Source organism: Protopterus annectens, chromosome 6.part0 (genome assembly GCF_019279795.1).
Source record: "Protopterus annectens isolate FY-2018-M chromosome 6.part0, PAN1.0, whole genome shotgun sequence".
Lineage (NCBI taxonomy): Eukaryota > Metazoa > Chordata > Ceratodontiformes > Protopteridae > Protopterus > Protopterus annectens.
This window is the reverse complement of record NC_056737.1, coordinates 216,837,098-216,859,896: the sequence shown is the minus strand read 5'-3', so window position 1 is coordinate 216,859,896 and position 22,799 is coordinate 216,837,098. Positions and strand designations below refer to the sequence as shown.

Here is a 22,799-nt window from a genome sequence, read left to right as displayed (position 1 = left end):
ACAATATGCAAAATTCAAACCCTCAGAAATAAATATGGAAGAAACCTTTGAGTGCTGCATTATTTTCTGCTTCTATATGTGTGTATATGTGTATAACACACAAATGCTTCTACCCACTAATATATATTTATATATATTTCATGACTGGATCACCAGGAAGCTGCATTCTACACTGAAAGTTGCACTTATCAAGTGGACATACAGAATAACAAAACAATATAGACAGAAACAGACAAACTCCTGAAGAAGAATTTTGGGACTGCAAGCCCACACGCGCGCGCGTGCGCACACACACACACACACACACACACACACACACACACACACACACACACACACACACACACACACACACATGTTGCTAAATATACTAACGCCAAGACTGCACAAAAATAAAGAATAGGAAACAGTTGCTACTGTATAATTACAACCAATTGTTTTCTCTCCACTTACATGATCTCCAGTACATTAACTAAATCACAAAATAATACAGCTGAGTAATCATAATTTGTGACAACCAAAAATGGAGGACAACTATTGCTTTCAGTGTTTGCACACATGTTATAATGTTTAAAAATGATATATAAACACACACACACACAAACACACACACACACACACACACACACAACTGAAAGGTTTTGGAAGAAGTGTTTGTTGACCGGGTAAGTCTCACTAGGCTAGTGGCCTCTTTTCAGAGCAGACCTGAAGTGGCATTTATACTACCAAGGGAAATTTGGCTAGGGCATTGAGGAACTACCCCAACTCTTTTCAATAGGTGCTGTGGGATCTTTTGCATCTACCTGAGCTACCAGCAACTCAAGGAGGTAGGCCCTTGGTTTAACATCTCATGTGGACTATGGTACACTCTGGGGTGCAGCACTCCCCTTATGCTGCACTGCAGTGTCAGCAGTCGATTTACCTGGTTATCTGATTTATAATGGAAGTTAACAAACTGCCAAGCATATAAATGAATTAATCAATCTCAGAATAATAAACATTTATAAGTGTGGAAAAATGTGATGTGGAGGTTTTTACAATCAGATTCACTAAGATGGCACATGTTGTAAAAGTTACCTAATATTAATAACTTCAAAGTTTTCTTGTGTTTTCACTATTTATGTCCACCCCCACCTGCATTACTTGCAGCAGTAGCTGCTTCTGAAATAACCACATAAGGGGAAGGTGCTGCTGGGTGATGGCTCCCTGCTAATTAGAATGTGAGTTGAGGTGATTAGAAACTCTTTGTCAGCAAGCAGAGAGGATTAAGGCTACAAGCTGTTAATGAGCTGTTTCATGTAGTCCAGGATTTGTGTTCTTCATCTTTTTTTGTCTATTTGACTCTACACAATTCACTTAGCTTTCAATGCCCTGCGGCAACTGAAAACTTTAGGGAAGCCGCTGGGATTGTCATCTTTTCGATATTCAAGGTAGGACATTTTTTGCTGGTGCAGGACAAAACACACAATCAGTACAATACAATTTTTTGCTAAAATAATTACTCAATGTTGTGGAGTTTTAGTTCCTTCAATATTACATCATATTTGAATACTTTAGCTATAAACAATAAAATAGTATAATATAAATTTTATAAATAAAATAAAATAAAGTGAGGTGTCACGATGCCAGGGTAATCTTATGAGTTAGGCTTGTAAAAGCTCCACGGCCATTAGCCTAGTACACACCTATGAATCTATGAACACCTCGGCTGTGCCTGCAAATTGTCAGTTGTGAGCAGTGTGTTACCCTCCCTTATAATCATACTAAATAAATAAATAAACATAGCAGCAATCCTAGGCAAGTGGTCACAAGGATGATAAGATGCCTGTCCATACACATCTTTAAGAAGATGCACTTTTTAGAGGCATTTAATAGTACTCATCTTCCAAAATGATCAGGGTTGTCGATAACAAACCAGGTGAAAATTTGTGTCACGCCTTAAAGGTAGTCAAGGTATTACTTTGTCCTGTAGTGGTAATTTATTCGTAGGCTGGGAATACAGCCAATTTAGTTAGGAACCTATCTCACCAGTGAATTCTATTTATTTGTTGCTGTAGATTTAAGTTCCTAGTGCAGATGTTTATAGAACCACTGGTTTAACAAAAGAACAGGAAGTTGGATCGGATAGTCTTTCACGGCTCAAAGAAATTAAAGGAATCAGACCCTTGACTGCAGAGTGAAGCTTGTTAATAGCTCTTATCCTTAACTCTCTGAGCTAACTTGCCAACAATTTCTGCAGTGTTTACAGGCATTTCAGAAAATATGTTTTCTCTCTTGCAATATCAAGACATTTGCCATTTTTCATATTTTTTATTGAGCATACCTACCCATCTCGGGACCCTCTAATGAAAAGATGGGTAGGTGATGCTGCAGGCAACCTCAGTGGTCTCCTAGATGGCATGCTTAGTCATAACCTGTGAATGTATTACTTTTGACATACTTTTGGAATATACTGAAGTCCACGGAGTGGATGTATGGCATCTTAGCAGTTGTAATTTTTTGAGGAATGCCATTCACGTAAGCACAAATAACTTAACAGACATTCATTGAAAGCAACAAACAAGCATTTTCTCTGGGAAGCAGAACCCAATAACCTGCCTCAAATCCTTATTGGGCAAAACCATTTATTTGCCATGGAGTACACTTTTAAAAGACAGTTTATTTATTTTATGCAAAAAAGATTTCTTGGAATTTAAATCTAAAGAAATGTAAAATTCACATATTTTATGGTTATCTGTTTTGTTAAATGGCTTTTTTTGAGCTAGTAGTTGGCTAAATTGAATTTTTATTTAAGTCTGTCATTTCAGGATTTTTGTTCTGGAGAAATATGGTGTACTGGCCAGAAGTCTGCATTGTCTGAAGATGGAAAGCTGCACTTGGTGATGGTAGGGGGAGGGTTGCATTCTGTAAGATGGAATACAATTCCAGAAAAATTGGCAACACCCCTGCCACCAAAGCTTGAGATCAGTAACCCCCCCATGTCATGTCTCTGTTATAATAATTATCCCTGAATTAATTAGACTATGCAGGAAAGGGAAATCCCTCCACTGAACGGACCTCTTTCACAAGTAGCAGAAATTGCTTGCTTGTGCTAAAAATGGATTTTGTAATAGTGTTCTTTGATCAACTGTATTAGTGCCATCCTCTGTGTAATCTCCATTTAAACTGCATTGAGCCATAGCATTTTAAGTTACTGCCACAGACTGAAGTGCTGAGTATTGCCATCAAGGTTTAGTTATAAAATATTGTTGGCATTATAACAGAGTGGTTTTCATCTATTACTTTAGATTACAACCAGGGAGTTGTAGACAGAAGTCATATAATTACTTGCTTAATACTTCAATTCAAAAGTATTTTATTGCAGTTGCAGGCTGCTTAGAAATTCAATATGTTTAGTTAACATTAGCATGTACATAATTACTACCCACATTTGATGGCATTTTAAAATGTGTAACCAGGGATTTATTAAGGAAATTGCTTTCTACAAACTGTTTCTATAAGTATCACAGCAAAGAATGCTTACAAGTACCATATATTTGTAGACAACCCAGTTTTAATAAAACTTGCAGTGACATATCCAACTTTGAACTGTGCACATCATCACACAGAGATTGCCATTATGAAGTTCTTCAAAAATTGGTATGATAAGCTTTAGAACATAGAAGGGACACTGGTACAAAAAAATTGCATGAGAAAACTTGACTTCCCTATACAAAAGTCATAGTACAAGAAAATGGTTCACTACAGATTGTGGAAATAACATCTGACAAGAAAATATTTAGCAGATCATTTCTGCTGAATCTGTGAATAATTAATTAAGTGTCTGAGTGGTGCTTAAGAGGAGATCCCCTTATAACACCAGAGCTAAATCTAATGCACTCTGGAAATTCATCACCTTTGAATAGGTTATACTTAGTCCGGATGATTCTGATTATTTTTCTTGGTTTCCCTTTCTCATCTGGACTGCCATCCCACTGCCCCCCATCCATTGCTGTGTCTTCCAGCTACTCCAGTTCACTGGTAGTCTATTACTGATTTTTTTGCCTGGGCCAGCATGGATCTTGAAGGTCTCCAAGGGAGACCCATGCTAGCATTCAATCACCTGTTTTGTTTTTTTTTATATGACCTACCTGTGTCACCTTCCCTCTCAGTGTCCATGGTTACATTCGAGGAGCAAGTGTGCAATGGAGATGTTGCAACTTATCTCCCTACATCAGCAGCAGCCCAGCAATGTCCACTCTCCTTATCATCATCTTTGACCACACCTTCCTACCACATGACATAGCCAGCAGCCTTTACCAGGAATCACCTCAGGAGACTCCAAAATCACTGCCCCTCCTACAAGATGGTAATGCCCATCCCTCTGTACTGATCCATCAGTCACCGAAGCCACTAATCAAAACTGGGTCACCTGGACCATAGTCAGGGCTTTATCCCTCTACACCACTGGAGGGGCTGGGGATGCTTCCAGTATTTGAAATATTCAACAAACTGGAATTGGAAAATTCCACCTCCCCACAATTGGGTCTTACATTTGTTATTTTTATTCTTCCTTCAGAGACTTGATTAGAAATCTCACATCTCTCATTTTACCACTGTCATTCATCTTTCCAGAAATAAGGTCAAATGGAAGGCAAAGATTTGTTTTTTTTCCTGTTAAAGTCTCTTGAGCACAGAATAGCTCCACTTTAACCATCCATCCATCCCTTGTGGAAATAGAGAACAGCAAGTTCATTGTTTGTCTCACAGATTGCCTGGAATGCTCACTGCAACTATTTTGTAGGAACTCAATATTTATTATTTATTACAATTATTTTGTCTTATGCCCTCAATCTTCTGGTTCCTGACTATACTGTTTCAACTAGTGTCACCTCTGAACCATCAGATTCATTCAATATTATATAGGTTCATAGATTAGTACTAGGGTAGGTGCATTTGTGGGCCATTTTAAACCTAGCCAATTACCCCATGTTTGAATCAAACCCTGTACCTTGTGTCTGTAAGGTAAACACCTTAACCATTGTGCCAACCTTCCACCTTAGCTTCATAGTTTCATGAGTTCATAGCTAATTATTAGGCTAGCTTTCTTAACAAGCCATTGTAAGCCTAACCAATTTCCTTCCCAAAGGGAGAATCAACTATTGTACCTGGTGTTTGTGAGTCAAACACCTTTACCATTATACCAAGCCCCAGTTTATGTATAACATATATGATAAACTTTATATTATATACTGCCTGACTACAATGCCTTGGCTTTGTTCTCTTAAATGTCTTGCATTAATTACTTGTCTTTATAAATGTATCTGTGTTGTTATATTGTTCACGTACAAAAACACGTATCTACATAATCTACAGTTCTCCTATTTGCTGTAAAATTACGTGCTGTAAATTACATGAACAGTCTAAGTCTCCTCAATTAAAGGTTAAATTTTATCAACACACCTACTTTTTTAGAAAAATATAACCTAACATATCAATGAGTAATACAATGGGCTGGCATATGTCTTCTGAGTGAACCAGCCTCAGGAAATCATAAACTGAATCTCAGGCTCACATTTTAATTCTAAGTAGATTTATGCAGTATTTGTTTAATGACTACAGTCTTTGGGAAAAATGGGTGACAGATTTACACAAATGTTTTTCGATGTATTAGAACACTCTGTAGCCAAGGGCTGAGGACAAAAGTAGTGAAGAGAGAATGTGAAGAAGGGGACCCCCAGTCAACCCATGGGGAATGGTCTTTCATGTGGCATTCTACTGATTAGCTGCATGTGACAGTTAGGCTCACAAGTAGTCTACATTGTTTACTAGAGACCAACATATGATGCAGCAATACAAAAACAATAGAGTGCTTAAAAATATATACATTAAATTAACAGTAAGTAGTGTAGAAGGATCTGGAGAAATCCTGGCATGGGGAAATGATCTATGAAATCCCAACACAGGCAGCTTGTATGTAGATATCCTTGTAGTGCCACTTTGTAGAGACTGACACAGAATGCTTATATGGAGTAACTGCACTTGATAGCCCAATTGAATAACATGTAACGCATAGCTCTAAAAATGGTCGCATGACACATACCAAAATTCAACAGGGACCTGAATGTGCATCAACAGCTGCCTTAGAGACCCAAGACAGCAACATCTGTGAACAAGACTGCAAGATACACCCACATCACAGAGGACATAAAACATTGTTATGCACCAGTTGGAAGCAAGCACCACTACCGTTGTCAGGCAGCATAAATGCCAGTTGGGCACAGAGTTGTAAAGGCATGTCACATGGGCACACCACAGAATCATAGAAACACCAGCAGTTTCAGGGATATCATATTATGTACATACTAGATGTCAAGGTAGCACAGCAACACTACAAGAAATCCAGAAAAATGTTAACAGACTGTTGCTGCAAGCAAGGTAAAACAAGGATATTGGGAAAAAAATTACAACCATGGTTCATGTTAAATGAAAAATAATGACTAACAGTAACACATGGTTAGAAAACACAGGTAATGTCAGGATGCAAACAGAAATATTTATGTGTAAGTAATAAACATGCCACTATATACAATATATACAATATAGCTACTCTTTACAATATATGCAAAAAAAAAAAAAGAAAAATAATGCACGATGCACAGTTGAATCATAGTCTTCTGAGACTCCAGAAGGCAGAGGAAGAAGGGTGGAGTCATAGATTGAGCACAGTTTTGGCAAGATGTCTCAGGCACCAAGTGGTCATTGTGGCCAACAGTCCAAGGTCAGGATCTGCCAGCTGCTGCTAGTGTAAGGTGCCCACTGCAGATATGGTGAAGAATAAAACCTACTCAGGTATCACACAAAAATGTAATTAAATATCGCTTGGGATAATAAACAATATTTACACCATAGGGGTTACAACTGGTATTTGAATCCCAATCTACTAAAAAAACAATATATGATGGAAGGGATTACCACTCTACTAAACACGATGATATCTAATATCCCTAACTCTCAACTCCCAATAGATATTGAATGGGCTTCAACTAAAGCACAAATTAGTGGTTTCATTATCAGTAAAGCAACACATTATAAAAAATATACTCAAAGGAAGAATCAGTTCTAAAAGAAAAAATAAATCAACTAGAAAAAGAACTACAAGATAATTACAATAACCAAACTAAGGAAAATCTACTAAAAACACAAAGAGACCTATACATATTGGAATCCAATAACTTATCATTTGTTGAAACTAAGACTTTAGCTAAATACTCCGATGGCATTCAAATTCCTTCAAAGGTACTAGCCAGATTAATCCCCCTCAACAAACCACCACCCACCATATCAGAAATTAGCTACCAAGATAAATCATATATGAATAGTATGTAAATAGTAAACCTGTTTGAACAGACCTATACTCAGATCTATGGAGAACAATCCCTATCTGGGACAGAAATAGTCAGATCACTTTTTCTTCAAAAGTTAATATTCCCCAAACTGGATTTTAATCAGCAGAACACTTTAATCAACCCAATCACTCAAAACAAGATTATTAACACAATTAATAAATTAAAAATGAACAAAGGCCCAGGCCCAGATGGACATACACCAGAATTTTGCAAAACATTCGCCCTGCTAATCACCAAGATACTATACCAAGTATTAAACTATATAATCATCATCATCTTCTTTCGGCTGTTCCCGTTAGGGGTCGCCACAGCAGCTCACCTGTTTCCATTTCTTCCTGTCCTCTGCATCTTGTTGTGTCACACCAACACCTGCATGTACTCTCTCACCACATCCATAAACCTTATCTTAGGCCTTCCTCTTTTCCTGTTACCTGGTAGCTTCATCCTTAGCATCTTTTTCCCAATATACTCAGCATCCCTCCTCAGCACATGTCCATACCAACGTAATCATCCCTCTCTGGCTTTGTCTCCAAACCTTCCAACCTGATTAATAACAAAATCAATGATACCTGCTTCAATGCATCCAAAACTATCTTTATTCTGAAAGAACATTCAGACCCCAAAAACAGACCTATCTCACTACTAAATTTAGATGCCAAACTACTCACATCAATATTAGCAAACAGAATGAAGAATATTATCTCAAATATCATCTCACCAAAACAATCTGGATTCACCCCACTTAGACAGATCAGTGACAATACACTAACGTTGGAAGCCCTGATCTCTTTTGCAAATATAAAAAAATCCTCTATTTATACAATGGTGGTAGATGCACATAAAGCTTTTGATAGAATGAATATAACCTTCCTATTCCAGTTTCTACCCCACTTTAATTTCCCCAACAAATTCATTCAAATAATCAAAATACTTTACAATAAACTGTATACAAATCTATACATTAACAAATTCTTATAAAAAAAATCATGATTAAAAACGGGACAAGACAAGGATATCCACTGTCCCCTTTTCTGTTTAATCTTTATCTAGAACCACTCTTCCTACACATTAAACAAAACATCTATCACAATCCCCCCAAAATCTTTAACACTAAAATCTTTCTTACCACCTCTGCTGATGACCTAAATATTTACTTTACTACCCCAAGCTTTGATATACCTAAATTACTAAAGGCAATTGATCAGTTCTCCAATATATCCAACTACAAACTTAACTTTAACAAATCCATTTATATTTCCCTTAAATCCCCCAAATTTATTTAACCTAATTCCATTCTCAGACATAATGAAAATAAAGCAATCAACTAAATACCTAGGAATCACATTCTCCCAAGACAAGAAAGATTTCTACCAGAACAATATTCTTAACAATTGGAAAAATATCGAACAAGATTCTTATAGATGGAAAAACCTTAAACTACCCTTTCTGGCCAAAATATCCATAATCAAAATGAATATACTACTCAGAATACTATATGCATTTACGTCCACCCAAGTAATAATACACAACAAATTCTTCAATCAACTAATCACCTCATTAGCTAAATTCTTATGGGAACCCAAAAAAACAAGAATTGCTTATCAAAAATTATCACTTCCAAAATCTAAAGGGAGATTAAACCTACTGGACTTTAAACTTTATTATATGATCATCAACTGCAGTAGAATCCTAAAAAGAGTGGAACATTTGCCAGTATCCAACAAATGGTCCCCAGCTTGGATCATAATATGCCATAACTATATAAAAACATTAGATATTAACTCTAGAGCTCTCCCATTTTTAAAACCTAAAGATATAGGGACATACAAGATTCCTGACCCTCTAAGACACTTCATTATTGAAACACAAAAACTATTCAACTCTAAATCTTGGAACAGCAATGGAAACCCTTCAACCAATACACAAAAACCCTAATTTAAAACTCAATAACACTATGATAAACCTCAATAGGTATTCCTTACTAAAAAACATGAAAATCTGAGATTTATTCCCATTTATTAAACAGTCAATTACAGAAGTAAGAACACATCTTAACTTACCAAAATCCTACACGATTATGCTGAGACAAATTAAAGAACTATGTTATAACTACCTACAAAACCCTAAGCTAAATATAACAGATATGAATAATTGTGAATCTTTATGGGAAATTATGCTATCTGGGAATAAAAGGCTTTTGAATACATATAAAATGATAAATGGCATTAAATATCAAAATCTACTTTATTCAAAATATTGGCTTAAAAATAACCCATCCCTAACAGAACAGCAGTTGTCCTTTGCAGTGCAATTATCCTCTAAAGTAATACCATTAAAAATATTAACATACACTCAACTTATGATTTACAGTAATGCTTACTTCACTCCTACCATATTACACAAATTTAACTCCTCCGACTCACAATTCTGTCCATACTGTGAGATGCAAGAAGCAGATTTAATACATATATTCTGGAGCTGCAAATGCGTATACAAATTGTGGAACTCCCTAAAACTTCAGTTACAAAAAATAGGCTATGAAAAGGCAACACTGACATGGGAGTTTACACTTCTTCATATTACAACATCAAATCTAACCAAAATCCAAATCAATACACTTATTTCACTATTTTCACTAATTAAACTCTATATAACATCTAAATGGATAGGTAGACTAACTATCACATGGGAAGGATTCACGAAAATGGCTATAAAACATTTGTTAGCTCACAAAATGATAATTGATGCATGTCAGAAAAAAGACAATAAAATTGAAACTTGGGAGCAAGTTTTTAACTTAATTTTAGCCTAAACTAGAACTTAATCTCAAAGAGTTATTCAAAAGATTCAATGATACCCACATTTCACTACACAAATTTTAAAGATATCAACAGGACATGATATCGGTGTAAGCTTTGTCTCTATCTTTGTATTATTGTATGGATATGTGTGTGTGTGTGTGTGTGTGTGTGTGTGTGTGTGTATATATATATATATATATATATATATATATATAGATATAGATATATAGCTATATATATATATATATATATATATATATATATATATATATATATATATAGATATATATATATATATGTTTAGATACCTGTATATTCATATATACCAATGAGTGGCATCTTTTTTTGTACAGAGTATGAATAGTTTTATGAATTCATGTTTCATTTATCCTGAATATATGAACCAATTTCATTATTTGTTATGTTTGTTGTTAATTGAAAAGAATCATTAAATTCCTTTTTGGGAAAAAAAAACCTACTCAGGTAGTCAGGATTGCCAAGAAAGGGGAGGGGAACTGGGAATTTTGCCAACTGCATTGGTGCTTATCCCTCAGACAAAAAGGGACTGTATTAATGACAAGCAGAAAAGCACGGCAGACAGGAATATTATGCATCTAAATAAATCACCCTTGACTGAAAAAATATTTCAGTAAAATTACTAAAGAAATTTAGAAAAACTTAAATGCCTGTGTCCTATGTGGGTGAAGGTCCCCATATATCTTTATAGGGGCTTCAAATCTTGCACTCCCTTACTTTATATAAGAATTTATGTAGCTTCAAGGTACCTTAAAAAAACCTTCACTGGCATGACCATTAATTAAATGATAAGCTTTAGGCAATCACTTCATCTTGTTTCAGTTGAATCTTGGCAACACCATCCATAATCACAGACTGCAGCTTCCCCTGAATACTGGAGAATGTGTGAATCCCTCTTGCCTTCTCCTGCATGAAATCCACATTCTCCACTTGCCAAAAATATCTCATTGGCATGGTCCTTAATGAGCTAAGCTCACTAGTAATGTTGGATAAGGTTTCATGGAGCAGCTAAATTGTGAGCTCAGTAGAAGCCTTCATCATGTTCATCTGTGTATCCTGCTGCTAGTCTCTGCACTCCCTGGTGCACAACACCTCCACTTCCATCTATGATTCCTGCTGCTAGTCTCTGCATTCCCTGGTGCACAGCACCTCTACATCCATCTATGATTCCTGCTGCTAGTCTCTGCACTCCCTGGTATACAGCACCACTGCATCCATCTATGTATCCTGCTGCGAGTCTCCGTAGTCCCTGCTGCATAGCACCACCACCTGCATCTATGTTTTCTGCTGCTAGTCTCTGCACTTCCTGCTCCACAGACCACCACTTCCATCTGTGTATCCTGCTGATAGTCTCTGCAGTCCCTGCTACACAGGCCACCACCTCCATCTATGTATCCTGCTGCTAGTCTCTCTAATCCTACTGAACAGCTCCAATGCCTTGCCTATGTAACTTGCTGCTGACCTGTCCACCCCCTGCTACACAGCACCACCACCTCTATATATGCATCCTACTGCTAGCCTCTTCATCATCCACTGCAGAGGTCCACCACCTTTATCTGTATATCATGCTTCTTACTTTTCCACCTCCTGTTTCATGTCTCCACCAGCTCCATAAATCGATCATGTGACTGACCTATCCACCTCATGCCGCATGCCTTCACTACATCCATCTGCAGGTCTTGATGCTGTCCTTGCCACCTCGTACTATACAGCTTCATCACCCCAATTTATGCATCTGACTGCTGACCCTTCTGATGTTGATTTGAAAGACTCATGCACAAAAACTAGATATGTAGCTCTAAAAATTCATATCACAGTAAACATGCTTACATATCTACATGAGAAGCACACAGGTGCACCATGCAATAGAGAAGCAGTGATGCTTCCTTAAACATTTTCCAATGAATGACTGCAGGTATGTCAGCAAAACAGATTCACAAGACAGTATACAGCTGCATAAAGCAGCTGTTAGGGAAGTCAGTCATGTGTGTGTGTGTGTGTGTGTGTGTGTGTGTCAGTTTTCACAAACATGCCCAAGCATGTATAGTACATCAGATGCCATCTATACCACATCAGTGTAGTAGCTAACAAAAGCTGTCCACACATTCTGCAGCAACAGCAACTGTCCTCCAGACTACACACACACACACATCTGTCACAGAGACTAGGCACACAGCATGTATGTTAGGCAGTATACACACTATGTACTCTTGATGCTGACACTCATGCTGACTGATATGTAATACATAGCCAAGTGCCCACTAACAAGGCACACAGATGGTGTGTGTGTGATTCTGCAATACAAGAATGCATAAAGGCCCCAAATGCATATTGTCACCCACAGAGGCCAAAGTGTGGCTATCCACTGCATACAAATGATGTTATCATGTTATGTCTATCCCACTTTTGGTGTACTTGTAAAGCAGAGCCATAGTTGTATGATCCTACAGCAAGAACATCAGACATCTCCATAACTCATTTCATGTTAAGGGAAAAGGAAACAGAGAAATATGCATCCTGATACATGACACATGCAGTAGCCAATATAATATCTTCTTCACAAGTTCTTCAGCAACTACAGCAGAGAAACACAAGACATTGCACATATATATGACAGAACCATATATTACACTAGCACAAAAAAGCACATCTAGCAAAGATCTTAAGTAGTGATGGTGCTCAATGGTCACTGTCACTCATCCCTTTCTAGTATAGATGACAGACAGGTGGGGTAGTTTGTTTATATGCTTTATTACATAGAAACACATCAGGATGGATAGCAGCTTTACAAAATATAAGAAAACTGATTAACTGACAGACTAAACAGACATAAATGCTTACATCTTAACAGCTTACAACAAAATGGCAGTCAGGCTCGCATGTGCTCAGTGTTTATACATTTGTGCAAGCCCCTAGAAAGCTTCTTAAAGTTGTACACATACATACTGTTCTACAGTCACCAACATTGTGACATAAGCTCTAGTAGCACACACATGGCTCATTTAATAGATGGTTAATGGACTTGCAATGCAAAAGTCACCAGAACTGTAATATAAAGTTCAAGTGCTCACATAAGGTAAGTTTAACAGAAGGCTTATGGATTGATGATCAACAGAAGTTCACAGCAGTGCAGTCAGATCAAGATGTGCACATAAGGCTCACCTGGCATAGATCATCAGGACAAATTCATGAGACTCATGTCATGATACTCATGACTATAATCACTAATAGAGCTCCGTGGGGTGTTGGTACACACAGTGCACGGTTGCAGCTGAAAGTATGGAATGGTGATGGTCGACTTATAATACTAGCAGTGTTTTGTGGGATATAGGTGCAGTCATGTGGTACAACCATGTTACAGTTAAGAGATCCATAGCACACTTTGGGTCACCAAAATTATAGTAAGAGGCAAATATGCAGAAGTTTTGGACATTTACTTACAGAGCACCAGGGTCATCAGCAGTGCACCAAGAAACTCAGGTACATATGTTTGGCACAACTCTGTCACTGTGACAGATTCTGTAGCACATGAGAATCATGAGTGGTGGAAAGTGTAACACATGATCACACATTTGGCATAGCAATTTCATTTATTTTGTGTATAAACTCTGTAGATGGAGGATCTAAAGCATACCTCTCAAAAGTCCTTAATTTTCTCTGATATTTTTGATCTTGAGGATTGCAATCACCAAATAATGAAATAACTGTAAGTTTCAGATTTCCTAGGATGTAAAACCTCTTATTCTAAAAGTTTTCTAAGTTTATAAGCATAATATTTTAAAATATGTCCCTGATTTTTGTCCCCTTCCCCCATGATTTTTTTAGCTTTCTCCATGATTGTTGAGCTGATATATTGAAAGGTATGGTCCAAGGACCATTTTAATCCATGACCTTCGCTTGATGAAAAAGTGTTATAATATATTATGTTGTTAAAGAACAAACAAACAAACAAACAAATTAGTAGTAATAATTTTCTGAAAGGCAGACTACTACTGAGAATGAAGTAGTACTAAAGTAGAAAAGAATTTACAAGAAATTTCCAAGTTTACCTTAAATGATGCCGTCACTATTGAGGACCCTACAATACCCCAGAGTCACAAAGAAAGTGCACAGTAGAGTATCTGTGCATAGGAGACACCTACACAAGTGAACACCGAAAACTCTGCACGTACAGTGAAATTCTACAGTCTATATACTGTCTGCCTTCTGGTATCTACTCTTATGCCTGGTATAACACTTGGTTGTCCTCTGTGGCCTTAGTTTTCCTTAACTGGTATTCCATTTGTCAAGGAATCTGTCAATCAGTACATATCACTCCATTCCTCAAAGCTTGTCCTTATGAAATGGGTGGAACAAATAATTCTTATCTGCCTACAGCACCTGCTGTAAGCACTTAGATTACTGCCTGGGGAGGTCTTCACATTTGTACTTATACTTGTTCCTGTTCTGTGGGTACAGGTGTTGGCTATCAGTACATGCCTGATACCTGCCCTAGGTACTGGACCTTTTTCAGTCTTTATCAAAGGCTTCCTAGCCAAACAGGTATCCAAGTTAGCACAAACCATGACCAGTAAAGCAGTGTGTTTCATCCCTTCCATGTGTATGGACTCTGGGTCAGTTCACAGCATTGCCACCACCACCACCACCTCTCATAACATTTATTTATTATGCAATACTTGTCACAAACAGCAGCTTGTTTAAAATGTTGCCTTTTGTATGGCCATATGACATATCTAAATCCATGTCATTCATAGGTTACAAGCTGTCGGCCATTCCATATTTCAGGTGCCGAATCATGCCTGCCTGATTGTGGAGCATGTGGTAGGGACAATATGGACTCTGTTTTGTACTGTGTTTTAACATGCTGTGCCACAGTAAATTCCCTGTCTGCATTATGCAAGGCATATGGACAAGCATGATAGTCTTTAGCTATACCACTCATGTACTGATTGCAGTGAGATAGTGTTGTAAGTTCATGTGTATCTGTTTGTACATATGGTATATTATGTGGGTGTGTATTATAGTGCATTCTGTGTATGGTACATTATGTGGGTGTGTGCTTGTGCATTCTGTGTACAGCTAACATGCTGGTGTGCTGTAGTGCATTCTGTGTATGGCACATTATGTGAGTGTGTGCTGTAGTGCATTCTGTGTATAGTACATTATGTGGGTGTGTGCTGTAGTGCATTCTGTGTATAGCTAACACGCTGGTGTACTGTAGTGCATTCTGTGTATGGTACATTATGTGGGGTGTGTGCTGTAGTGCATTCTGTGTATGGTACAATATGTGAGTGTGTATTGTAGTGCATTCTGTGTATGGTACATTATGTGAGTGTGTGCTGTAGTGCATTGTGTGTATGATACATTATGTGGGTGTGTGCATTGTGTGTATGGTACATTATGTGGGTATGTGCTGTAGTGCATTCTGTGTACAGCTAACATGCCAATGCACTGTAGGGTACTTGGTGAGTAGCTAACATGCCAGTGTGCTATAATATACCCTGTTTGTGGTTGTTATGCTGGTTTGCTGTAAAGCACACCATGTGCAGATAACATGCTGCAGTGCTGGCATGGTGGTTTACTACGCACTCTGTGCAACTAACATGTGCACTTAGTACTGTTGTGCTGTAGTGCTGACATGCTGTTGCACTGTAGAGCATACTCTGTGCAACTAATGTGTGTACTGTGTGTAACTGACATGCTGTTGTGCACACTCACACTGTCCACAGCTTGTGCTGTAGAGCACACTGAATGCATCTAACACTGGTGAAATGTACTGCTTAATTCATGGAAGTATGCACTATAGATATCTGATCATCCCTGCATGCATAACAAGAAATATTTATATTTTACTAAAATCTTGGTACAGTGTAGCAATACTAATATATATAACTGATGTACATAGGTAAGCTACTTTGAATTTTGATGCTAACGTTGAACAAGCATATAAGTTAGTGTCACATAAAGCTGCAAAAGTCATGAAACCACTACTGCATTCCTATATGGCATGCCTTACACATCATGTCAGTCTGAAAATATAAATATATCTTTATAAAGGATGCAAATGAGGTACTGCCTTGTGCAGTGATGGTGGAGTGCTCATTGGCAGTGATGTAGCATTAAAGACCAGTGTAACACTAGGTAGGCCATGGCAAATGGGAGTTATAAATACTGCTGCTGTTCATGGGAGGATAATGATGGACTATAGATAGTGATATGAAACTGTGAGTAAAATGGAAGGCAAGGAACCACCCACCTGCAGGAGGAGTGTGGGTGGGCACAATCATCTGAATCTCATCAGACTCATACCAGATATGTCTGTCATAAGGATTCAGGGTGGCACTGTCATCAGTACCCTATGCAGTACAGGTAGGTTTGTAGTACAGTTGGTGTTACCTGAGCCATATTTGCTGAACCTTAAATGCTGATATTGATGTCTCTACATTTACTGGTGCAAGGTCTATGATACTACATAACACACAGATGTGATGTGCCATCATGAGCAGCTGTGCAGGATGCTTTTGTGCTCAGACTGTCACAGAAAGCATCAGTGCACATGTTGACATGTAGGTTAGATATTGCTCATATTGTTGTGGGTAACTTGCATTTGTGATTACTTCCCTTACAAAAGGAAACCATCTGAGATGACAATCAGCCTGGGTACCAGGAAATTTAACTCAGTATTTTCATTAAGTAGTATAGAATCTTTTATAGCCAGCTGATATACAATCAACTCAGGTAGATGGGGTCTCCATTTGACATCCTTTCTGAAGGATGGATGCCCAGTTTTATGAAAAAAGTAAGGTAAGTTTATTTATTTTAGTTTGTTTACTGGGGTAGTACACTGATCAATATAGACAATCTGGGGGCACAGCCTGGGTGAAGAGATTCACAAAAAAAAGAAAATAGAACAAATTTACAAACACAAAGTAATCACAGAAGGTAGATAATCCCATAGACAATTGATACAATATGTAAATAATACTAGCAGAGTAGAAAATCAAATGTGAATTAATTTTAGCAGTAAATATGACAAGGAAGAACAGAGAATCAAAGTAGAAGTGATGCAGGAGAGAAGGGAGTTAGGTAATATGCACAGTGAAAAAGCACTAGCTATCACATTTTTGATGAAGGTGCCTTTGAGCTGAGCTGTGAAGGTGGGGAAAGAGTAGACTTTATTAAGGTAAAGGGTTAGGGATTGACAGAGCTTGGCTGCAAGAATGGAGGAGGAGTGGTCAGTACAGTGCAGTTTAGTTTGGGGTATCTGGAGTAAGGGGGTTAACTTGGAGAGGTTGCAGAGGTTGTTGGGGGTGGTTTTATTATGGAGTTTGGCTGCAAGAAATGGAAAGGCACCTGGCTGAAGTAGTTTGAAAACAAGAGACCCTAAGCATAGGAGACTGGTAGCCATTTGGCCTTGAAGAGGGGGTGATACACCGGTGTTCCTAAGGGGAGGAAATAGAAATGAAAGAGCAGATTTTGTTTTCAATGGACTGTAGAGTGGAAGATGTTTTTTAGAGGTTGTGGTTATGATGGGGAGCCATATTTATGTTGAGCAAGGAGGACTCCTTTGCCTATTGCAGCGCTAGCTGGTCTAAAGAGAAAGGGGGATATTTTCTAAGACCAGAGTAAAAGAGAACTGACTTTTTTGTGGTGTTTGCAATGTGGCTTTGGAAGTTTAGTGACTGGTGTAGCCATAAACCTAAGTATTTAAAGGGTATGGTTGCTTCTGTTGGGTACCCATTGAGATCTCCAATGTTAATTTTTAGCAATCTTTTTCAGCTTTTTCCAATTATCATAATTTTTGTTTTAGAGGGTTTTAGGAGTAATTTATGGTTGTTTAGCCAAGATTTAATGGAGTGAATATCAGACTGAAGCTGGGTTTGAATAGTTGAATGTGAGGGAGTGGATTGAAGAATAGCTGTGTCATCTGCATAAAGAATAATAGGAAGGTTGGTGAGATCAGAAGGCAGCTTGTTAATAAAGATTAAAAAACAAAAGAGGGGTAAGAATGGATCCTAGGGTGACATGTCTGGTAAGGGGTGTGGTCGGCGATAAGGATGAGCCTAATTTGACTCTGAAATATCTATTTGTTAAGAAATGTCAGAACCAGGTGACAGTGTTGTAGCTAACCCTGACTTCTTGAAGGGAGTGAAGAAGCAGGAAGTGGTGAATTAGATCTAAAGCTTTAGTAACGTTAATGAAGGGAAATGCTGAAAGAGTTCCTTTATCTATGTTGAGAAGGATCGCATCTATAAGTACCATAGTACTGTCATTGCACTCTGGCCAGCCCAGAATCCATGCTGTTTAAGTTTGTGGAGGTGTTACTTTTGGGTTTATGGGACAGTTGGTTGTAGATTAGTTTTTAAGTATTTTCTCAAGTGTAGGGAGGATGGAGCTAGGACAGAAGTGGGTGGTATTTACTCACTGAGGCTGTTTAGGGAGGGTTTTAACCAGAGAAGTTTTCCATATGTCTGGCATTGCATTTTGAATTAAGCAGAGTTTCTAAATGTGTAGAAGAGGTGTGGCAAAGAAGTCTTTGTGGAGTGATATACACCAAGAGGGAGCAGGTTATCTGTACCAGGGGGCGCATCTAGAGGTATGTTTTCTAGAAAGGGAACAAGTTCTTTGTGTATAGTTTTCTTAAAATAGAGCAGAGTGAAAAAGGGGGCACTAGGTGAGTTGGGGGAGAGGTAGAGGTTGCACTACTAGGCTGAATTCCTTGAGAAAGTCAGAGGTTGAGAGTTGGCCTTGAAGGGTGTAGTTAGTGATAGGAGAGGAGGTGGAATCAGTGGATTTACAGCCTGTGGGAAGATTTACTTCTGCCAAAAATGTTTGATTTGTCTAGAAGAGCAAGTTGCTTCATTTTAAAGTAGTTGATTTTGTGCCTGTGTAATGGCTTGCTTAGCTAGGTTATGTAGATACGTAAAGGCAGTACAATTTTCTGGTGAGTGGTTTTGTCTCCATGAAGACCAAACATTGTCCATATGTTTCAGCAGCACTTTCAGTTCAGTGGTTAGCCAAGGGGTTGTGTTGTATTTGAAAATGCATGGTGTGAGAGGGAAGAATTTGTCTTGAAATTGAAGGAGGGTATATGTGTCACAGCTATTGCAGTCAAGTTGGAGTTATATAAGTTGGTAATGGTACACCAGTCAAAAGTTGCTAGATATTTTTGTCTTTATTGGTGGTGGATGTAGGTCTGAAGGTAACTAGTTTGGAGGGCAGTTTTGGTGATTGATGGATAATTTGGAAGGTTACTGAGTCACTGAATGAGGGTAGAAGAACAAAAGTATTAGAGATGATGGTGGGGTTGTTAGTGATTAGCGGATCCAGGAGAGAGTGGTTATTGGTTTTGACACTGGATGAATAGCATAATTGACCAACTATAAGGTTGATACTGGCTAGAAATTCAACATTGCTCGGGGGACCCAGGCAGTTTAGGTTAAAATCACCTAGAATAACAATATTTTTATAATTTCTGGCAGCTGAGGTAACAGTAAGAATAAGGGATTTCAATTTGTTAATAGAGATTGGAGGAGGATGGCAGGCAACTGCTATTAGAATGTGACTGATCTTTAGAGAGGGAAGTTTTACAAAGATCCATTTGAGTTCAGTATCTGAGGAAGCATTTGCTTGTGCAATGATAGTTGCTTTAAGGTTGTTTTTATAAAGAATGGGAGTGCCTCCACCTTGTTTACTGCCAGGTATAGTGAATTTATTTGTAAGAGGGAAGTGGATGCTGAAAATTACAACTGTTTGTTTCAGCCATGTTTCAGTGACAGCTGTAATGTTGGTGAGTGGGTTGTAAGGAAGGTGATTATCTGACTAAGTTTATTACAAATACTTTGAGTGTTAACTAATGCAGAGGGTGGTAGTGTCAGTGTCAGAAAATGTTATAGAAGTTATGTGGTAGTGTTGCATCTGAGGAGGACTATGAGCAGGATATGGATGATTTTATAGTGCTGTTTAGGAAGTCTGGGGTGGGATTGCTGGGGTTTGGTAGGTTTGGAGGAGATGAGGTAAAGTGATGTTGAAGATGGAATTGTGTGAGAGTGATAGGTGCTGGATGGAGAGTATAAGTGGGTGGGATAGGTGTTGGAGTTCAAGTGAGTGACTGTAGGGCTTTGTGGTATCCTACGATAGAGTCCATTGAGAGATGGGAGAAGTGATGGGGCTAATGGTGTAGTGCCATGAATGTGTTGTTCTGTACTTGGTTAACCAAGCAGCTAGCAGGACATTGAGGATATTTAACCATTTAATAGCTATCTTAATCCCTGTTTCTTATTAAAAAAGTCTTCCTTCATTTTATTCAACTCCCCTTTTCTGGATTTACAGTTATGCTTTCTAGCCAGGGCATGTAGATGTCTGAAAAAGATAAGTTATCTCTAAATGAATCACAGCTTATGTCAAATAATTCCTTTTCTAAAAGTATAATGGAATTAGTGTCATACCTTCTGAACATTACCAATGTAGCCAATGCAGTTGGATAGAGTGATAGTGCCCTTACTATGGCCAGGGTGGCTTGTATTTAACAACTCAGGTGTCTAAAGCACTGTCATGGGAAATGTGTATGTACTTCCTAGGTGAAAGAAATCAGTTGCACACACTCAGAGCAATCAGTGTAGACTTACAATTACATTTTTCTAGTGGATACCATGAAAAAAACCTGAGGTGCTACCTAAGGGTGGTATTGTGCTGACCATCAGCCCCTTGGAGAAGTGATGGGTGTTATAGTGCTGATGCCAGTTGCATGGTGTTACTGAATGAACATACAGGGTGGAAAAAGTAGGAAGACCATTCCACAGCAACATTGCCCTCAGGTCATCAATCTCCTCAATTATAGTGGACAGGGTCAGGTATATCACAAGATAACTTAAGATAGCTCTGGTAGACCCAGTGGACGAAGAAAGGAACTGGGTGTAGGTAGGGGTAAACTGCTGGGAGCCAAAAATAGAAAATCACCAAAGCATGCTTTTCTTTGTGATATAATGACTAAATGGCTATTAAGCAAAATGTGGTTTTGCAAACTGTCTTTTGGCAAAATTATATGATTTACAGAAAAAAAAATGGTTATGTAACCAAGCCTAAGTTTGATATCCCTGGGGTAGTCTAAATTTACTTGTGAGTGTAAGGGTTCTCTTTTTTTTTTTTGAGTCGATTCCCTACTCTCACTCAAATGGTTTCATGAAGCACACTTCAGAAATGCTTGATTTCATTTTGCTGGGTTTTGATTTGGTCATTTTTGAATGATCTATTTTTCTAGCTCCTGGAATCCCAAAAAAATAAATAAATAATTAATACACTGTTTTAGCAATGTACAAAGTAAACTTATAAATTATGTAGAATATGTATTAAAGTCATTCACAAGCATTGTTTAATTTTCTTGGTAGTTCATGTACAAAAATGCAGTATAAAAATGTTGAAAATCTTGGTTTCTTCTTTTTAATATCATGTGCTGACTTATGTGATCATGCGGAGTACGGCTGCTTCACAAATATAATCTGGTGAAGTGGATCTGTCTAGTAGGCTTCAAACTGAGGGGAGTCTAAACTATAAATAAAAATGGTGATCATTTGTAATGTTTGTGTATATTCAGTTTATATAACTCTGGTAACCTAGCCTCTTTCTCTTTGTTTTAGTACTGGATAAATGAGTATACATCCACATTGGGCATTGGAGTGTTCCATTCAGGCATTGAGATCTATGGACGAGGTAAGAAATCAAGGCATGTTGCTGTTTTAAGTTCTTAAATAGGTCATTGTCTTCAAAGTGTAATACAATGTATTCCATGATCAAACTTGTACCTCTAAAGAAAACAATAAATGTTTTTACCCTATCTTTTCTTCATTCTAGAATATATGTATGCAGTAAGCAGTAAACCACCTTACCCTTATTTTTAACAATGTATATGCCTTGGGTAATGCTAGCAAAAAGCATATTTTTTCTACTTGATATATATTTTTTTCATTGAATAATGTTTGTTGATTTTCAAGGAAACATCATTATGAAATTATTACAAAACAACCATATAAATCAGTGTTTTAAGAAGTAACCTATATACTTTTTACAACACAAGTACAAGAATACATTTCTTTATTTTTTTTGTGAAATTTTATGTACACAAACAAAATAACATAATAAAACAACTATTTTCACAAAGATTATATACATTACTAAAAGTCATGAAATAGTCATAAACTGATCTTAGAAGGTAGGTTAACATTTCTTTATGAAAACAGTTTTATCCAGCAATTATATTCAATAGCTGTTTTGTTTGTTTTTATTTTAATAGTAAACATTTCTTTATGCCACACAGCAGTGGCAATATATATTAATGTTGTGCTATGAAGTGTATAGTTCTGAAGCATTTTATATATTTTGGATAAACATGATCTCCCTATCTCACTATTTGTTTTGAGATTGTTTAAAAAGTCAAGAATGGGTGGATATTCCTTTTTTAATTATATCTGACATTGTCACATTTAGAGATTAAGAACTGTCTGCTTTGTAATATAAGTCAGTTTTCCATATCAACATCCCATTAAATACTTTATGTTAAGCACCTTAATTTCCCTTC

At 37.5% G+C, this 22,799-nt stretch overlaps 1 protein-coding gene across 1 annotated transcript in view; it reads left to right on the top strand.

Annotated features, from left to right (window-relative positions):
* The window catches only part of LOC122804222 (deubiquitinase DESI2-like), a 1,210,954-nt gene that overhangs the window by 718,193 nt on the left and 469,962 nt on the right, over nucleotides 1–22,799 (top strand). Inside the window, exon 4 of the mRNA XM_044073967.1 lies at nucleotides 21,862–21,934. Coding sequence (XP_043929902.1) covers nucleotides 21,862–21,934 — 73 coding nt within the window. The remainder of the gene's footprint in view (nucleotides 1–21,861; nucleotides 21,935–22,799) is intronic.